At 44.7% G+C, this 20,434-nt stretch overlaps 1 protein-coding gene across 5 annotated transcripts in view; it reads left to right on the plus strand.

The window, feature by feature from the left end:
- MAP3K4 (mitogen-activated protein kinase kinase kinase 4) overlaps window positions 1-20,434 on the plus strand; it is a 107,505-nt gene that overhangs the window by 34,784 nt on the left and 52,287 nt on the right. For all 5 annotated transcript variants that reach the window (XR_011258723.1, XR_011258724.1, XM_069598868.1 and 2 more), the window contains exons 2-3: window positions 458-648; window positions 12,409-13,775. Coding sequence is in view for 3 of the 5 variants with exons in the window: in XM_069598868.1 (XP_069454969.1) it covers window positions 458-648; window positions 12,409-13,775 (1,558 nt within the window). In the remaining 2 variants the exon portion in view is untranslated. The remainder of the gene's footprint in view (window positions 1-457; window positions 649-12,408; window positions 13,776-20,434) is intronic.

The following is a 20,434-nucleotide window of genomic DNA, read 5'->3' on the forward strand; positions in this document are numbered from 1 at the left end:
AGCGCTCCTGCTCTCTGTTCTGTGTGTGCCTCACAAAGGAAGGAGTGGGCCTCCGAAGTCAGGGCAGGACTTGCCTACTCAGGGTTAGCTTGTCCCCGCCTAGCACGTGAGCCATGCTCAGTTCAGTCGAATTTGTATCTTTCAGTTCTTTGCTCTTTTTTTCCCCCCAATCCTCAAGTATTTAGTTTTAAACTTCATTTATGCTGTAAAGAATTCTCCAAACAACAGAAACTGCACATCAGTTCTCTCTGTGCATGCTGAGAGCAGGAACACAGTGGCTTCGTTCTCCTTGTGAGTTTCCGTAGCTACAATAGAAGAGCAAGATACATCAGGCTAAGGAGATGGCAGAGCCATGGAAAAGTGTTACAGAGAGTTCTTAAAAGGAGCTTGGAGTGGTTTAAGTTTGAATTCACTTCCTCTGTCACTGAGTATTTTCTCCACTTGTTGTCTTTATCAGGCAAGAGTGCGCATTGGGAGACTCAGCTTGCAAGAATTCCGAATCTGATCCTGAGGACTATTCAGATGAAGCCAACACAGAGAACCTTTATGGCACCTCTCCTCCCAGCACGCCTCGGCAGATGAAACGCATGTCCTCCAAGCACCAGAGGAATAGTGTCGGGAGGCCCGCCGGCCGCGCGAATCTGAAAGGTCAGTCTTGCACTGGAGGATATACACGTGCGAGGGTGTTGGCGGTTCAGCGTCTGTGCTGCAGGGCGCTGTGATGCCCGCCTTCTACAGTAATAGTGTTTCCTCCCCTTCCTTTGAGTTTGATTTTATGCTGCCTGAAAGTCTTATTTTGACACTTCTGAGTTATTATCATTAGCAACATTGTTAGTAAAGGAGAAACTGACTCTCCAGAGGTGGGAAGGCTTGTCCTGAGTGTTCGTTCAGGTCAGCGTGTGAGGCATTTGCGTTCCTTCTGGGGTGTGGAGGGGGGTGTGGAGGAGGCCGTGGGGATGCCGTCGGCGTGCACGTCCCGGACGGCTGGCTGCGGGTGTGTGGATCTGTGGCCTTCTTTCCTTCTTCGTATCTCTTGGGTGGGACCGCCTAGATTCTGCCTCCTGGGCATGACGTCCTAGGCAGGTGGGGAGAGGCAGGGCCCAGCCGTCTCCTCCAGGGTTCTCTGGGCGGCCTGAGCCCTGTGCACTCTGCCCTCGTGTGGGGGGGCCCTCCTGCGCCCTAAGCACAGCGCCAGATGGTGCCTTGTCACCAGGCTCAGAACCTCTATCTTGCCTTTCTCTGTGTTTGCAGTCCCAAAGCCCAGATAGTGTCCTGCTCCTGGAGATGGAGATTGTTCTCTGCTTTCGTTTCTCGGAGCACGTCACCGCTATTCATTTCTGAGCTGGAAGAATTGAAGCGTGCAGACCTGGCTTCCTTGTACATACTTTCTAACGCGGAACCTCGGGTCACCGAGGCTTTACGGTTTTAGAAACTGATTGATTTCAGCAAACCACTTGTCCTAAAGCTGATCTCTTAGCTTCCTAGAATTCATCCACCTATTACTTGCAAGGTCGGGGTTTCATTCCGTGTCTCCTCTGAGAAATTTCCCCTGTCACGTGTTCTCCTTACTGGAAAGCCTCATTCCCGGTTCTCCCTTTCTATAGCCCGCGTCCTTCTGCCCTTTTTTTGGTCAGCTTCCCTTTCCCACACCTTCCTTCCGTACACTGATCTCTCATGGTTGATGTCTGCAAGTCCATTCTGGGTCCCTGTCATATATAACTTCTCCCAGAAAGAAGAGAGGCGGGAGAGGTGGGCTTTATTGTTTATTTGTTTCCTTGAACGACTTCTTATCTAAGGAGGAATTCCTAGGTAGTAAATAGCCTTTCTTTCCTATGAGGAAGAGGTTTTTTTTTTTTTTTACTTTGCTTTAAAACTTTACTTGTAGTAGAATATTAACCTAGGGCCTGTATTTACCCCGTTTGGAAAGTAATAGCTTTCTATTGCAGTATAGTATCTTTACAATCAGTCCTTATCCATTTTCTCAAAAGAATTTCTCAGGCACCTACAGAAGCGCCTTATCTAAAGTAGTATCAGTGCAACAGCGCCTCCTGAGTCAGCATTGTTGATGACTTACTTGCCTTGTGGTGCTAAACGTGGCGAGGCCAGCAGGACATCTGCTTTTTCTGCACTGGTTGGTTCATACAGTTCTGGAGGCATCGCCCTGGTCGCTCAGCAGTAAAGAATCTGCCTGCAGTGCAGGAGACATGGGTTCTATCTCTGAGCGGGGACGATTCCCCTGGAGGAGGAAATGGCAGCCCGCTCCAGTGTTCTTGCCTAGAGAATCTCATGGATCCGTAGGGTCGCAAAAGAGTTGGACGTGACTAAGTGACTAAACAGCAGCAACAGTTTTGGAACAGGAGTTGAGAACACAGTTCCCGCCTTTACAGATTGAGAAAGTGGGGCCCAGGGTTTTAAAGCAACTTCTTAGCGGCCAGAAGGCTTGAGATAGCGGCAGGACTAATTTTAGGTACTTTTTTTTTTGACCACGCTGTGCAGCTTGTGGGATCTTCGTTCCCTGACAGGGTATTGAACCCAAGTCCTCGGCAGTGAGAACCCACTGGCGCCGAGGAGTCTCCAGGACTGACTTCAGCACTAGCTCTCCTCGGCCTCGGTTTGGGCTTCATCCCCAGTTCGAGCAGCAGGGGTGAAGCTCTGACTGCGGAGCCTGAGACGACTCTCTGTGCTCAGTCACTTAGTCGTGTCCGGCTCTTTGCCACCCCGTGGACTGTAGCCCACCAGGCTCCTCTGTCCACGCGATTCTCCAGGCAAGAATATTGGAGCGGGTTGCCATTTCCTCTTCCAGGGGCGCTTCCTGACCCAGGGATTGAACCCACGTCTTTTGCATCTCTTGCCTGGGCAGGCAGATTCTTGACCACGGAATCACCTGGGAAGCACATTGATGTGACTGTGCATCGTCACTTATCAGTCAGAAAACCAGTCACTGGATACTTGTTGAGCTCCTGCTGTTGTCCTGGGCTGTGGCAGAGATAGAAGGTGGAGGAGAGATTGTCTGTCTTCCTCCTCAACTTCTTTCAACTATTTATTTCATGAAATGACAGAATTTTAGGTCTGGAAGACATCAGCTGCTGCTGCTGCTGCTGCTGCTGCTAAGTCACTTCAATCGTGTCTGACTCTGTGCGACCCCATAGATGGCAGCCCACCAGGCTCCCCCATCCCTGGGATTCTCCAAGCAAGAACACTGGAGTGGGCTGCCGTTTCCTTCTCCAATGCATGAAAGTGAAAAGTGAAAGTGAAGTCGCTCAGTCATGTCCGACCCTCAGCGACCCCATGGACTGTAGCCTTCCAGTCTCCTCTATCCATGGGATTTTCTAGGCAGGAGTCCTGGAGTGGGGTGCCATTGCCTTCTCCGGGAAGCCATCAGAGACCACTTTAATTCCTGCCGTTTTGCAGGTGAAGAGGGATGCTCGTGAACCTTTGCCTTGCAGCTACCTGAGAGCAGACCTCGGCATCAACATTCTTATTCACTTAATGGTTTTTCTTGTTTCGAAAGATGACGTGTTTGCAGAGTTTAGAAAATGCTGACCAAAAAAAAAACCACCCATAAACCCAACATGCAAAAATAACTTTTGCCATCTTTGCCCTGTAGTCTCTTTGCTTCAGTTCAGTTCAGTCGCTCAGTTGTGTCCGACTCTGCAACCCCATGAACTGTAGCACGCCAGGCTTCCCTGTCCATCAGCAACTCCCGGTGCTTGTTCAGACTCATGTCCATTGAGTCAGTGATGCCATCCAACCATCTCATCCTCTGTCATCCCCTTCTCCTGCCTTCAGCCTTTCCCAGCATCAGGGTCTTTTCTCAGGAGTCAGTTGTTCGCATCAGGAAGCCAGAGGATTGGAGTTTGAGCTTCAGCATTAGTCCTTCCAATGAATATTCAGGACTGATTTCCTTTAGGATTAACTGGTTGGATCTCCTTGCAGTCCAAGGGACTCTCAAGAGTCTTCTCCAACACCACAGTTCAAAAGCATCAATTCTTTGATGCTCAGCTTTCTTTATGGTCCAGCTCTCACATCTATCCATGACTGCTGGAAAAACCATAGCTTTGACTAGATGGACCTTTGTCAGTGAAGCAGTGTCTCTGCTTTTCAATATGCTGTCTAGGTTGGTCATAGCTTTTCTTCCAAGGAGCAAGCGTCTTTTAATTTCATGGCTGCAATCACCATCTGCAGTGATTTTGGAGCCCCAAAAAATAAAGTCTGCCTCTGTGTCCACTGTCTCCATCATAACATAGGTTCTTTGCTCACATGTCATAATGTCTGTGTTGCTGTACTGTATTGGTTTATAGCTGGCTTCTGTTTTCATTTCCTATGTTGTGAACTTTCTGTGTCATAGAGTAACCCATGCTGAGTAACCCATGTAAATGGCTGCTGAATCATTTGTGGAAGCATCTGCCCAGTTACCACTGACAGTTCTCAGCACTGTGCTTGGCCTCTCAACAGAGTTGCCTTTTAAATATCATAATAACCCAACGAGATGTAGGTTCTCTATATTACTATTCAGCTTACGGTTGAGGAAATGACACAGTTTCTAGGGTGTGTAGTTTTAACTGGCCCAGTCATGCATATGTTAGAAAGTAGCTAGTTTGCCATCTGGTGAACTGTTTTGGCCATGAAAACCAAAAAAAAAAAAAAAAATGGATAGGAAGCACCCATGTTGGGCGGGTGGGCCGTATTACCTTATGGTGATGAGGTGTTGAGCAGTGTTGAGCAGCAGAACAGCTTGAGAGCTCGGTTGCTTCGAGACCTCGGCTGCTTTGTGAACTTGCGGCAGCAGAGCGTGGTGGACGGGAGTACAGACTCGGTTCCTGGATTGCCTGGATTCTCATCCTAGTTCTCTCAGCTTCCAACCTCCATGTCTCATCTGAGAAATAAATGCCTTCCAGTGTGGTGAAGATTGTACGTTCAGTAAGCACTGGCCGTCATTATTATTGGGAGCTGAAGATTTCCTTCGCACTGTTTGCCTTAAAATTTTGAAGTAGAATTGAATAACTGTAACGTTGAGCGTTTCCTCCTTAGTCGGTGCTCCCACTTGCAGGCCAGAGCCTGAGTCACCGCTGCCGCGGCGTGGAGCTGGGCTTATGTCTGGACTCCCCGCTCTCCGTAGCTCCTCCCAGCCCCTTTCCTTCTCTTACTGCGAGTGTTGCCGCCCTGGGTGCCTTTTCACCGGGTCCCTCTCTCCTCCCCCGCCTTTTCTTTGTGTCTTTGCCTCTCTCTCCATTCTTCCAGCCTCTCTTCTCTTCCCCTCCCCCGCCACGCTTCCGTTCCCCCCCTAATTTCTCCCTCCTCCTTTCTCTGACCCAGAACTTCGGTGACTGTGTAGGCAGGTGCTGTGCTGGATGATGGATAAGCCCTTGCTGGTCTCCAGTCGCAGCCACGGAGACGAGCAGGCTGCCCCACCCTGTGTGGTCGAGTTGGGGTGGAGGCGAGTGAGGGGCTGCTGCGGGCGCCCACAGGAGGGCCTGAGCAGACCTGGGCCTGGGAAGGCTTCAGGAACAAGCGCCTTTCGTGCTGTGACCCGAAGGCTGAGCTCGGGAGACCAGGATTTCAGACCCATTTGTCATTCACCAGAGTATATTGGCCTCTCAGTGTTTTCAGGGGCTTTTTAGAGTTAATTACATTGGCCAGACTTACTTTCAAAGCTTCCCAAGGAAATAGGATTTGTTGCATTTTCTTTCTCTCTGAGACAAGCAAAGCCTGCCTGAATCATACCCTTCACTTTAGAACTGCATGAAAGTGGAGCTCATCTCTTTAAAGAATGTCACCAATGGTCCTTTGACGTTTCTGGTCATCTGTCGCCATGTGACAGACCCGCCAAAGCGTGGTGTTCCGAAGGAGCCCCGTTTTCTTGTGCCAACGGCCCTGTGGGCAGGTGTCTGGGCAGCGTGCAGCTCCTCTACCGGCTGATGTCTTGGGCCTTAGCTGGCACAACGCAGATGGCTGGAGGTGCCGTCGTGGCCCGGCTGGGCCCCTGCGTCTTCTCCACGTGGTGTCTGCAGGGTCTCTGATGTCCCGGATGACTCCTTCTCTGACCCTGCCCCCTGGACGGAGAGCTGGTTGGCACTGTCCTTTTTTCCACGTGACCTTCCATGTGGCTGGCCTGGTCTTCTTCACAGCACCCTGGTCCCAGATAATTGGACTTCTTAAGTGACAGCTAGCTTCCTTCAGCTAGTTCAAGAGGTCCAGGTGAATCTGAAAGGCCTGGGAGGCCCCAGAGTATCAGGGCTGCTGCCTTCTTTTGCCCCATGGGGCCAGCCAACACCCAGAGCGGGCGGGGCGGTGCCCGGAGCTGTGGTTCTGCGGTTGTCCTGAGAGGCCCGCTCCTCCCTGCATGTGAGGCTTTGGGCCTCACTGCCGGCTCAGTCCCGCTGTCTTTGCACCTTCCGGCCCCTCTCTAGTAAACGGAAGTGCTCTCAGGAGCGCCCTCGGAGGAGCATAAGGTCGCCCAGAGGTGAATGAGGGTCCTGCGTGCTGGGAGCAGGCGCGAGGAGCCACTGATACCGCTTTCTTTAGACAGTGACCGTTGTCACGCGCTGATTATATGGATTTGATTGTTTAAATATTCTTATCGTCTGCTCAGAATAACTACTGCTGTTACAGACTGATTTTTTTTTATAACTAGAAATTCTGTCCCAGGCCTGAATCATACCCACTGTTTACTACGTCTCTCAGGATAGCAAAGGAAGTAAGTCGAGTTGGTCCCGTAGTGTAAGTGGGCTAGATGAGAGTGAAGACACCAGGTCAGAGCGCTTTGCAGGCGAGCCTGCCCTGCGACCGTCGTGGGCTCCGTTTGCAGCAGTAATGTAACACTGTGAGAGCCAGGTTACAGAGATCCATGTATCAGAATTTGCACATACTGTACACACGTGTGCACATACGTGTACACACATTCATCTCCTTTCCATTAGCAACTGTCTCAGGGTGTGTGTGTCTGTGTACGTGCGATTTTTCGCTAACATGGTGAGATTAGCAAGTTTTTTTTAAAAAAACCATGTTGCTCTAAAATTGATCTGCTAAAATGGTTATAAATGAGATTCAATCACTACAGTTAGAGGAATGTTCACTGTGAACCAGAGTGGGTTTGCATCTATATTTCAGCTCTTTAATCCAAATCTAGCCCAACTTTCAAAGTTCTGGTTCAGTTTTACAGTCTACCAGTGTACCTGGAGGCTCACCGTTGCAGCCACACTCTCTTCTGTGCCTTCGTGTCATTTTGCATGTTTATTGTCTGGCTTAAAATATGCCCTTGCCTTCCTCTCTGCCCTTCTTTAAGGCGACCCCGTTCTTCGAGGCCGTCGGCCGGGTGAGTGCCTGGCCTTGCTCAGCTCTTCTGCAGATGAGTCCTGTAGCCCTCCCTCCGTGTCTGTCTTTCATGGCGCTCAGCATCTGAGCCTTTCCTTGGCCGCACAGTCCTGTCCTGGGAGCAGCTCTGACGGGTGTAAAGGTGGTTGACGGCACAAACATGAGTTACAGTAGGATCCCCGTCGGGACATTCGCATCTGTCTGATCATCTGTGTGATGCGGTCCTCTCCGTCACGTGTTGTTGTGAGGAGGATGACAGTTTCTATAAAGCCCTTACCTTGGAAATGGGGAGACTGAATAAAGCAGTGTTTTCCCAAATGCGGTGTCGTTCTAGCCAGGCTGAATCAGAGGCTCTGGGAATGGGCCCGGGAATCTGTGTTGTAGCAAGAATCTGAGTGGTTCTTTAATGTTGACTGAAGTTTGGGAGCCTTGGATTCGGGGGGCGGGGGGGGAGGGGGTCTCTTCAGTCCCTCGGGACAGTCTGCACATCACTGCCATAAATGTCGTTTCTCAGGTAAAGAGCAGGCACCTGTTTCTGCGTTCTCATTGGAGAGATTGCAGAGGGCCGGTGTGTTGAATTTGACACACATAGATGAGAGAACGTAAGAATTGCAGGGGCTTGATAATACTTTTATTTTACACATATTCTAAAGAGCCATTTCTAGGTGTGAATTACAAGGAATTCAGTGGACTGTCTTCGATCTGTTGAAACCAGTGATTCATATCGCTTGCCACTTGTTTGCGTTCGGTTTTATTATACAGGTTTTGTTGTTGTTTTTCTTTTCCTTTCATGCTTTTCTGATTTGGCAGGAGTTATTGGTAATTGGCCAAAGGAAGCAGTAGCTTCTTGGAAGGCTTGTTTTAACAGTACTGCAGAATCACACCACTCAATTTATAGCCACTTGGGAGAGTGCTATTCATTAGTCTTATTTAAGTCATTATGAATTAGTTCTGTAGTACTGTAATTAGAACTTGTATAAAGCATTCTGTATACTTTTGATCCATTCTCCTTTCCAGAAACTGTTTGACTTTCTATTCATTACAGAGGGATTTAGCATGGGCAGAAAACTAAACAAGCAAAGATTGGTATTTTCTTTTTGCACAGTAGCTAGACTAGAGCTTAAATATATTTTCAGTTTAAATTAAGTCATTTTAATGGTATATCAGTTTCCATTTGTGTGTGTTTTTTTTAACAAATATGGCTTTTTATTTTGGAAAAAAATATAGCTTCTTTGTCTTATCTTCTTCTTTTCCCAATTTACTTTTCTTTATACACATTGTAGATCCAAAAACTGAACCATTCCTTGCTTTTTGTAAGTACAAAATTATAAAAAAAATGTTTAATATACCATTTGTATGCTGTAAGATAGACTTCACAAGATGTGTATATGATCTGCAAAACTTAGGTTTCTAGGCTTGCTAAAATTTGATTCTGTATTTACAGAAAAGTGGGATTATAGCATTTCCCTTCTTAAGTCCTTTTAATTGTTAGAATAAAGATCAAGGCTGAGAAGCTTCATCTCTTGATATTGTCATGCTTTGACTGTTAGCTCTGTGGTAAGTTTAGCATAGATTTGGGCTTAAAGTTCATGATGCAGTCTTCTGTGTTGTTAGATTATCGCAGCTACCAGGTGGCTCAGTGGTAAATCCACCTGCAGGAGCCATGGGTCCAGTCCCTGGGTTGGGAAGGTCCCCTGGAGAAGGAGATGGCAACCTGCTCCAGGATTGTTACCTGGGGAATCTCATGGACAGAGGACTTAGCAATTAAACAGCAGCAACTCCCAGTTAACTCTTTGTTTCCCTTCAGTTCAGTTCAGTTGCTTAGTCGTTTCTGACTCTTTGCGACCCCATGAATCGCAGCACGCCAGGCCTCCCTGTCCATCACCAACTCCTGGAGTTCACTCAAACTCACATCCATCAAGTTGGTGATGCCATCCAGCCATCTCATCCTCTGTCGTCCCCTTCTCCTCCTGTCCCCAATCCCTCCCAGCATCACAGTCTTTTCCAATGAGTCAACTCTTTGCATGAGATGGCCAAAGTACTGGAGTTTCAGCTTTAGCATCATTCCTTCCAAAGAAATCCCAGGGCTGATCTCCTTCAGAATGGACTGGTTGGATCTCCTTGCAGTCCAAGGGGCTCTCAAGAGTCTTCTCCAACACCACAGGTCAAAAGCATCAATTCTTCAAAGCTCAGCTTTCTTCACAGTCCAACTCTCACATCCATACATGACCACTGGAAAAACCATTGCCTTAACTAGACGGACCTTTGTTGGCAAAGTGATGTCTCTGCTTTTGAATATGCCTTCTAGGTTGGTCATAACTTTTCTTCCAAGGAGTAAGCGTCTTTTAATTTCATGGCTGCAGTTACCATCTGCAATGATTTTGGAGCCCCCCAAAATGAACTCTGACACTGTTTCCACTGTTTCCCCATCTTTTTCCCATGAAGTGATGGGACCAGATGCCATGATCTTTGTTTTCTGAATGTTGAGTAGTTTTAAGCCAACTTTTTCACTCTCCTCTTTCACTTTCATCAAGAGGCTTTTTAGTTCCTCTTCACTTTCTGCCATAAGGGTGGTGTCATCTGCATATCTGAGGTTATTGATATTTCTCCCAGCAATCTTAATTGCAGCTTGTGCTTCTTCCAGCCCAGCGTTTCTCATGATGTACTCTGCATAGAAGTTAAATAAGCAGGGTGACAATATACAGCCTTGACGTACTCCTTTTCCTATTTGGAACCAATCTGTTGTTCCATGTCCAGTTCTAACTGTTGCTTCCTGACCTACATGTAGGTTTCTCAAGAGGCAGGTCAGGTGGTCTGGTATTCCCATCTCTTTCAGAATTTTCCACAGTTTATTATGATCCACACAGTCGAAGGCTTTGGCATAATCAATAAAGCAGAAATAGATGTTTCTCTGGAACTCTCTTGCTTTTCCCATGATCCAGCGGATGCTGGCAATTTGATCTCTGGTTCCTCTGCCTTTTCTAAAAACAGCTTGAACATCTGGAATTTCATGGTTCACGTATTGCTGAAGCCTGGCTTGGAGAATTTTGAGCATTACTTTAGCATGTGAGATGAGTGCAGTTGTTTCCCTTAGAATCTTTAAACCATGGATTAGAAGAACATTTATAATTTCTGTGGAAGTACTGAGTCAGGTGGTAGTTCTGATTTTAGTTTTTTGAGAAAACATCTGCCGTGACTGCACCAGTTCAGATTCCCACAGCAGTGTATGAGGATTCCTTTTTCTCCACGTCTTTGCCAACATTTGTTATTTGTGTTGTTTTTGATGATAGCCATTCTGAGTGAAGAAATTTCTTGAATGGACTGTATAAAAAGTTTTAAGACATGTAGAGTAAAGTAGATTAAAATAACAGATAAATTTTCCATTGTTTAAAAGTATTGCTAATTTAAAATATAGTAATAATAGTTTTATGTTAAAATATAACGCAAATCCTTATAGACAGATACAATCCTTTTTGATGGATTGTAAAATAAATTGAATATAAGTAAATTAAATTGGAAGTGCTTTTAGAAATACTTGTTTGAAAAACCTTTACTTTAAAACTAAGTTAAATTGATTTGGAGATATATTGGTTTTGAACAAATTTTCTTTGTTAAATTAACTTTAACAAAGTTATATTAGTTTGGGTATATTAGTCAGTAAATTGATTTTGGGTATTTTAGTCTGTAATCATATAAATACACTCTATTTCATAAAATCTAAAGGCATACTGTGCTGTTATATACTAAGAAAAAATGCTTATAATTGATTCCCAATATATTCTTACACTTAGAATTTTTAATTATCTAAAGAACTCTTTTATACTTTCTGATATTTAGATATAAAATTTTGAAAGTCATTTATTACTTTCGTGCATATGTATATAAAGGAAAATATAGATGAAATATATTAGTGAATATTTTCCTAAAAGTTGTTTATATTGCCATTAATTATAAAGCATATTCTAATTTCAAAGAAGTTGAAATACAAAATGTGTGTCCTAGATTCAAGGAGACAAACTGTACCTTGAGTGTAGAGGGGAGATGGGGGTGGTGCTGTAGGCTTGGGCGTTGTCAGTGTGTGAAGGCACGTGGAGGTCACCCAGGGAGAAGGCAGGTGAGGCAGGAGAGACCCAGGAGAGGAGGACTTTGAGAAACATGCACTTTTCATGGAGTGAGCCGAGGTCCCAGGGGGGACTTTGGAAGGGGTGACTTCAGAAGCGGAAGACTGCCCTGAGACTGCTGCGTCTGGAAAATGAGAGAATGGAGGGGTTTCTGTGAGGTAGAGATGGCTCAGAGGGTCAGAGAGCCCGACAGGAGAGAAGACGTGTGTTCGTTTCAAAGCTTGGGAACTCCGTTAATAGAACTATTCACAGTTCTTTGAAGGCGAAGTGTGATGTTTGCTTTCTTTGCATTAATTCTGAATGATTTTTAACGTGCCAGTATAATAGACTAGGCAAATTTTACTAAATTAGGCTGTATGTCTTCAGTTTCCTTAATGTTAAATTAAGAAATGTTACTGCTCACTTGTTTGTGGCAAAGAAGAAATCAAGGAGCAGAAATTAAGGTAAGCATTTTTGCTTACGTGTCTTTCAGTGTTTCATGAGAGTAATCTTAAGGTGCCTTAAGGGTTCTTTCCTCCATCTGCTTGATTTTACAAATGACAGGAGTAACCCAGCAAACTTAACCGATTTGCTCTAAGTTGATGCTTCGGTTCGTGGCCATGGCAGGAAACGGATGTGTTCTCAGTTGGGTGGTATTTCTCTGTTCTAAGTCCAAGGTGATAACTCGTGAAGATTTGATTTACCTGGATGACTGCACTCTGTGGTAGACAAGTAAACAGCTGCTTTTAGGTTAGTAGTGGAGGATGTTAGAGAATATAGCGAGTATTATGTAACAGGAAAAATGGGTAAAACCTTTTAGAAGTTAAATGTTTTGGTGTTGTATTCTCTTAATTTTCAGCACATGGTATGATTATTTTCTCCAGTGGCAGTCTGCAACTATAAATACATGTGGATATCAGTCTTATTGAAAATATTGAGAACAGCTTGATCTTTTAGAGTAATGTTAATGTTCTTCTTTTTTTTTTTTCAATAGAAAAAATGAATGTATCAAACCAACCTCCACACAAAGACACTGGAAAAACTGTGGAGAACGTGGAAGAATACAGCTATAAGCAGGAGAAAAAGATCCGAGCGGCTCTCAGGTCCACAGAGCGGGATCATAAGAAGAACGTGCAGTGCTCCTTCATGCTGGACTCAGTGGGGGGCTCTCTGCCCAAAAAGTCCATCCCGGATGTGGATCTCAATAAGCCTTACCTCAGTCTCGGCTGCAGCAATGCTAAGCTTCCGGTCTCTGTGCCCATGCCGATTGCCAGAACCGCCCGCCAGACTTCCAGGACTGACTGTCCAGCAGATCGCTTAAAATTTTTTGAAACTCTCCGACTTCTGCTAAAGCTTACTTCAGTCTCAAAGAAGAAGGACAGGGAGCAAAGAGGGCAGGAAAGCACGTCCGCGTTCTGGTTTAACCGATCTAACGAACTGATCTGGTTAGAGCTGCAAGCCTGGCACGCCGGCCGGACCATTAACGACCAGGACCTCTTTTTATACACAGCCCGCCAGGCCATCCCAGACATTATCAACGAAATCCTTACCTTCAAAGTTAACTATGGGAGCTTCGCCTTTGTTAGAAACGGAGCTAGTCTTAACGGTACTTCAGTAGAAGGGCAGTTCGGAGCCCCTCCCGGGACGCAGCCTGCGGGTTACTCAACCTATCACGAGCACCTCCAACGCCAGAGGGTGTCCTTCGAGCAGGTCAAACGGATAATGGAGCTGCTGGAGTACATAGAGGCACTTTATCCATCGCTGCAGGCTCTTCAAAAGGATTATGAGAAGTACGCTGCAAAGGACTTCCAGGACAGGGTGCAGGCGCTCTGTTTGTGGTTAAACATCACAAAAGACTTAAATCAGAAGTTAAGGATTATGGGCACCGTGTTGGGCATCAAGAACTTATCAGACATTGGCTGGCCGGTGTTTGAAATCCCCTCCCCACGATCGTCCAGGGGCAACGAGCCCGAAGATGAGGCCGAGGACACAGAAGGAGAACTGAAGGAGCTGGACAGCAGCACAGAGGAGAGTGAGGAAGAGCAGAGCTGTGCCCCGCGGGCACTGGAGCCCAGGCCGCCCGCCGACCACAGCATCCACATCCAGTCGCCCCCGGATTGCGTCCCGAAGAAGCTTGAGAGGCTGGAGTCCGAGGACGAGTCTGTCGGCTGGGGAGCCCCAGACTGCAGCACCGAGGCAGGCTTTAGTAGACACTGTCTGACTTCTATTTATAGACCCTTTGTAGACAAAGCACTGAAGCAAATGGGGTTAAGGAAGTTGATTTTAAGGCTTCACAAGCTGATGGACGGTTCCTTGCAGCGGGCACGTATAGCACTAGTAAAGAGCGACGGTCCAGTGGAGGTAGGTTTCCAGAAGGCAGTGAGCTTAGCCTTCGTTCCGCTGTTACTTGTAAATTACAGTGTAAGTTGTATTATATATGTGCTTTCATAGCCTGGATTTTTTGTTGTTGTTAATTGAAGTATAGTGGATTTACAGTATTGTGTTCACAGTCTTGATATTTTTAAGGCGTAAAACGGTAGTTATTATAAACTGCAGATGTAAACATTTCTATAGTATTGTGATAAATCGGAAAATGGATCTGTGAAAACTGTATGAAACTGGGTGAAATTAAGTGTGTGGAAGGGAAAAAAAAAATCCAACGATTTAAATATAGGATGGAGAAGGACAGACTGGGTATAAATAAAGAGGGAAGAAAGCCACAATCATGGGTGACCACAGGCTGAATATGAGTCAGTAAAGCAATCAACATGATGCTGAACTATTTTTAAATGAGCATGGCATCCAGGGTCACAGGTGCAGTCCCTTCTCTGTTCTTTGCAGTAGCTTACTTCCTTGTGAGTCGCGTGTCCCATGTTGATCACTGGATTTTAAAGAGAGATGAATTATAGAGAAGGCTAAGAATGATCATGGGGAAACAGTATACACTGTTGGGTAAGCTTAAGCATAGATGGTCAGCATAGATGGTAGAAGTTTAATGAAAGTATTACCAAATGTATGTTTTGTCATGTGAAGATTTTTGTGAGCGGAAAATGTCTACTAGAGGAAGTGGCTTGAAAATGGTACAGATTTGGTTTTTATTAGCTTGATATCTTAGAAATTCTTTACAGTTAAAAAGTGGCAAAGCTAGCAGGGGGTATGTTGTTGGATATTCTTCTTGGGAGTGAAAGAGTATAAGCAGTTCTTCTGTTGTGGTGAGTGTGCATGTTCGTCTGGCTAAAAGCAAAAGCACCCATCTCTTTGAGATCCCCAATTACCAGAGTTAGGCTGTGATTCTAAATTTTAATAGCTATATACATATATATATGTGTGTGTATATATATACATCTATTTTTTAAAAAAGCCTAATTACACCATCTGGCTTGCTTTGGAGTCAGAGATGATAAGACAGAAGATATTCTTTATTCATTAAGATGGGAAGTATCGGAAGGAAACTGCTGTTTGCAGAATTCTAAGTTTTAATCTGATGGCCAAATTGTGAGCCCTTAGGAGAAGGGCTCAGGCAGTCACATAATATAGCAAGATGTTAGCAGAATGAATCAATTCTGTCACTGTAAGAGGTTAGTTTCCTTTGAGTACTATTTTGATTAAGTGAAGTCGCTCAGTCGTGTCCGACTCTTTGCCACCCCATGGACTGTAGTCTGTCAGAATCCTCCATCCATGGGATTTCCCAGGCAAGAATACTGGAGTGGGTTGCCATTTCCTTCTCCAGGGATTATTTTGATTAGAAATCTCAAAAATGAATTTTCTTTGAGCAGTATGTTGACTCGGTGAATGAGTTTTTATGTATATCTTTTTATTAGGGCAAATGATGTTTTTCCCTTTTAGTCCATGAATAACTGTTTTATAATAATAATTTATTGTAGTAGAAGTTTCAAAGTCAGTAGAGCAAAACTAGATCCATAATGAAGAATTGATGCTTTTGAACTGTGGTGTTGGAGAAGACTCTTGAGAGTCCCTTGGACTGCAAGGAGATCCAGCCAGTCCATTCTGAAGGAGATCAGCCCTGGGATTTCTTTGGAAGGAATGATGCTGAAGCTGAAACTCCAGTACTTTGGCCACCTCATGCGAAGAGTTGACTCATTGGAAAAAACTCTGATGCTGGGAGGGATTAGGGGCAGGAGGAGAAGGGGATGACAGAGGATGAGATGGCTGGATGGCATCACGGACTCGATGAACATGAGTCTGAGTGAACTCCGGGAGTTGGTGATGGGCAGGGAGGCCTGGTGTGCTGCAGTTCATGGGGTCGCAAAGAGTTGGACACAACTGAGCGACTGAACTGAACTGAACTGCATAAAGATTTGGCATATGCTTCAACTAGTGAGCAGCTTATTTTGGTTTGGGTGTTTGGCTGGAGTTCAGTTCCAGCGAGGACACCTATGGGATGATGGGGCTGATTAATTTGTTCTTTTTTTTTTTTTTTTGCTCTGTGGGCTTTTCTTTAGCTGTGGCAGGTAAGGTCCACTCTGGTTGTGGTGAGCGGGCTTCTCGTCATGGTGGCTCCTCCGTTGCCGAGAGGAGACTGGGGCCCGCGGCTTCGGGAGTTGCAGCTCGCTGGCTCAGTGAGGTGTAGCTCCCGGGCTCTGGAGCACAGGCTCAGAAACTGGCGCACAGGTTAGTTACCCTGCAGCCTCTGCGAGCTTCCCAGACCAAGGATCAGACCCGTGTCTTCTGCATTGGCAAGCGATCTCCTCGCCACTGGGCCACCAGGGAAGCCCGGTTAATGTTTTTTCACAAAGCACTATTTTTGAAGTGATACCAGTGAAAAAGTCCTGGCATTGTTACCTCACCTTTGATTCATTAGCTCTCATAGGAGAGAAGGGTTCATGTTGGGGCTTCTTAAAACTGCTTTGCGTTCCCTCCCGCAGACTGACTTCCTCCCTGCCCTGGAAGCTCTGTGGCATCGAATCCCTGCTGCTTCTGGCACAGCTTTGCATCACTTAGATGCGTTGGAACAAGAAAAAGATTGTGAATGAGTGCATTTTCTGTTAGAACACTTACTGAAAAAAGACAGTAGTAGGTAGCTCGTAGTTTTGAATTCTGAGTTGTATGCCTTTGGTGTGACCAGTTGAGATTTAACTGAATAAAAAGGTTATCTTTATTATAGAAAAGAGATACATACAAATTCAAAGTATATTAATTAAAGACTTTAGTTTATTAGAATTATTTGGGATTGTTTGCTTTTCACAAAGAAATTAAGTACAGAAACACCTCTTGTTTTAAATTTTGGTTTAATCAGTTATTGTGTCTGTTAAATAATGAAAGAAGAAATAACCAAGAGCCAAAATTCTGTGTTGGAGATTAATCCAAACTGATAAAAGATAAGTCTCCAAAATGATAGTCAACTCAATGGGAAAGTAAAACTTTATTTTTATTCCTATTTCAGAGACGTAATTTCCATAAAGGAAGTGCACATTTATGTGTGTGTGTGTGTATATATATATATATATATATATATATATATGTATATATATAAGAATATGTACACTCCCCTTCTGGGTTTTAGTTTTTTTACTAAGTATGTCTGGGAAACAGCCACAGTTTTAAAATCAAATAACTGGATTCCATTTCTTGATGCAACGCTTTCTCGCTACACAACTTTGTAAATGACTTAATCTTCCTGATCCCAAGTCTTCACATCTGTAAAATGGATATAATAATACTTTCCTACCTCACAGGGTTGTTATGAGGCTTTAAAAGATTTTTGTGTAAATAGTAAAATGCTATAGAAATTAAATACAGACTTTTTTTTAGAAGTTTTGTTAACATTTTTCCCCCTTGAAGCTGACTGTACGCTAGTAGGGGCTAGACAAGTCTATATTTTTACTTTTTAAGTGTATTTTTAGCTTTTCAGTTCAGGTCAGTTCAGTTGCTTAGTCGTGTCCCATTCCTTGAAACCCCATGAACCGCAGCACGCCAGGCCTCCCTGTCCATCACCAACTCCTGGAGTTTACCCAAACTCATGTCCATTGAGTTGGTGACGCCATGGAACCATCTCATCCTCTGTCGTCCCCTTCTCCTCCTGGCCCCAGTCCCTCCCAGCATCAGGGTATTTTCAAATGAGTCACTTCTTCCCATCACGTGGCCAAAGTATTGGAGTTTCAGCTTCAACATCAGTCCTTCCAATGAACGTCCAGGACTGATCTCCTTTAGGATGGACTGGTTGGATCTCCTTGCAGTCCAAGGGACTCTCAAGAGTCTTCTCCAACACCACAGTTCAAAAGCATCAATTCTTTGGCGCTCAGCTTTCTTCACAGTCCAACTCTCACATCCATACATGACCACTGGAAAAACCATAGCCTTGACTAGACAGACCTTTGTTGACAAAGTAATGTCTCTGCTTTTTAATATGCTGTCTAGGTTGGTCATAACTTTGCTTCCAAGCAGTAAGTGTCTTTTAATTTTAGCTTTTAATCTCTTTCAAATAATCGTACATTTTTAAGGGCATACGTTTTAAGCAATGGATAACCTTTTAAGTTTGAGGACAGTTCTACTTTCATTCTTAATTGTTAGAAACATCTTGCCCGACTTGTGCTGCAGACTGCGCCCACTATATTGCTTCTGTTCTGCGCAGTTTCTATGGCTTATGTGATAATAGCAATGAATACAGCTAGAGGATTTTGTAGAAAAAGAATTATGATATTTGATTATTCTCATATATGACTGTATTTTTATTTCTCATTAAGTTACTTGCAACTTGTGTTTGTAAATAGCATCTAATATTTAATTCTCATTGGCTTGTAAACATGCTTTATTTATAAAACAGCTTTCCCTAAAAAGAAACATACTTCAGTACTCTGAAGTTTTAAAAATGTAACTAGTGATACTAAAAAAATCTATTTGTAAATTGTTTTAATAATACGGATATCATACATAGCCTTAATGGTTTGTTAAAAATCAAGTAACGTTGCAGCTCCCTGTTGTGGTGCTGTTGGGGCTCAGTTGCTCAGTCCTGCTGACTCTTTTGCGATCCCAGGGACTGTGGCCCACCAGGCCCCTCTGTCCACGGGATTTCCCAGGCAAGAATACTGGGGTGGGTTGCCGTTTCCTACTCCAGGGGCCCTTCCTCACCCAGAGATTGAACCCGCATCTCTTGCATCTCCTGCATTGTCAGACAGATTCTTTGTCGCTGAGCCACCTGGGAAGCCCCTGTAGCTCCCCAGTTCCATAAATTCATTTTCTCAGGACATGTTTCTAATTACATATGCAGTCTCTGGTTAACAAATGAGTTCGTATCTGAAGTTCAGTTTTTAAGACAGTTGTTTCAATCTCGAAAATAATTATTCAGATAAATTGCCATAAATGAGTTTCAGGCCTTCAAATAAAACTTAGGAAAATTTAAGTAACTGAACTAACAAGGCCAGCTAAAATTTTATTCTTGGCAGCAAGGTCAACATAATGTCAGAGTCAAAAATGAGAGAAAACGTCCCCCCCCGCCCCCACCTTTGTTTGTGCACCTAGATGTGAACCTAGTTCTTTCTCACGCTTACTCATTCGTTTCCCGGTTTTCCTTTTTTCTCGATATTTAGACCATCCCAGGAGCTCAGTCCTGCTTAACTCCCCGCTTTGCTGCAGTGTAAGCGCCTCTAATCTAAGTGTGGTTGATCTCAAGTCTTGGGAATAAATGTCCTGATGGCCATTTCACAGCAGTGTGTGCTGCTGTCCTTTTGTGATAGAGATTGTTTAGCCTCCGATGTCTGCTCCTTCTCCATCAGATGCTGCTTGGAGAGCATCCCTCCCAGCTTTCCCTAAAAATTAATAGGAATCATCTCAGTCCAATAGTTCCTAGGTGCCTTTCCAACAGTTACTCTAGCTGTAGGTTTTGTTGTGTTGTTTATAATTCAGTTTTAGCTTAAAGAGTAAAACAAGAAACTATGTAAACATATATAAAAGATTGATCCTTGATTTCAAAATTGCCTACATGCAGTTGCATTTTTTTTTTAGTACGCTTGTAATCATGAATACTTTGAGATTTTTAGGGAACTTACAAAGATAGTTCACAATTTTCATATGCTCTTCATCCAGTTTCCTCTGATATTGACATCGTCATCAACTCTGGTTCACTTGTCAAAATTAATATACTAACATTGGTGCAAAATGCCGTTAACTCAGTTACAGACACTCTTTGCGTTTTTGTCCTCCTGCTAATGCCCCTTGCCTGTTCCAGGACCCAGTCGAGGCCGCCCCACTGCGTTTAGTCAGCGTGTCTCCTTAGTCCCTTCCGATCTGCGGCAGCTTCTCGACGTTCCTTAGTGTCCATGACCTGGCTGGCTTGTAGGACACTCTCGAATTTGGGTCTTTCTGATGTTTTCTCATGGTTAGACTGCGTGAGCTTCTGTATGTGACGGGCTTCCGTGTGAGCATCACAAAGGCGAATTGCCCTCATGCTGATGTCGACCTTGACCGCTTGGTTCGCGTCGTGTCTGCAAGGTTCTTCCACAAGTGACCCAGTTTTCCCTCTCCGTGCTCTGTTCTTTGGAAGTAAGTCAGTAAGCGCAAGCCACACTCAAGGGGCCGGGAATTAAGCTCCGCCTCCAGGAGTGGGGAGTATGGGCACGTATACTTGGAGTTCTTCCGTAAAGAAGGTTTGCCCCTTCTGTCCCATTTTTTCAGTTACTTGTCTATCTCAGTATGGACTCATAACCCTTTGTTTTCTGCTTTGGGTTGTAATTCAGGGGCATTGTTGCTTACTTTCTTGCTCAGGTTGTTCCTGCTTTGGCCATTGGAGCTCCTTCAGGCAGCTTCTGTGTCCTTGTCCTACGTTCTCCTTTTTGTGTGTGTGGTTCTGCTTTTTGAGCAGTTTCTTGCTTTTTGGCATCATCTTGCATTTTTCCTGTTCCAGTCCTGAAATCAGCCTTTTCTCTAAGGAGCTCTTGTTCCTTTTATTGGAGAATGGGATTTAGGAATGGAGCCCTGGGCCCCAGATGTGTTCATTACTACTGGGGTATCATTGCTTCTAGGCGCTCTGTGATAGAGTTAGAAAATATAGATCTGTCTTCTAA

The sequence above is a fragment of the Ovis canadensis genome, chromosome 8 (genome assembly GCF_042477335.2).
Source record: "Ovis canadensis isolate MfBH-ARS-UI-01 breed Bighorn chromosome 8, ARS-UI_OviCan_v2, whole genome shotgun sequence".
Lineage (NCBI taxonomy): Eukaryota > Metazoa > Chordata > Mammalia > Artiodactyla > Bovidae > Ovis > Ovis canadensis.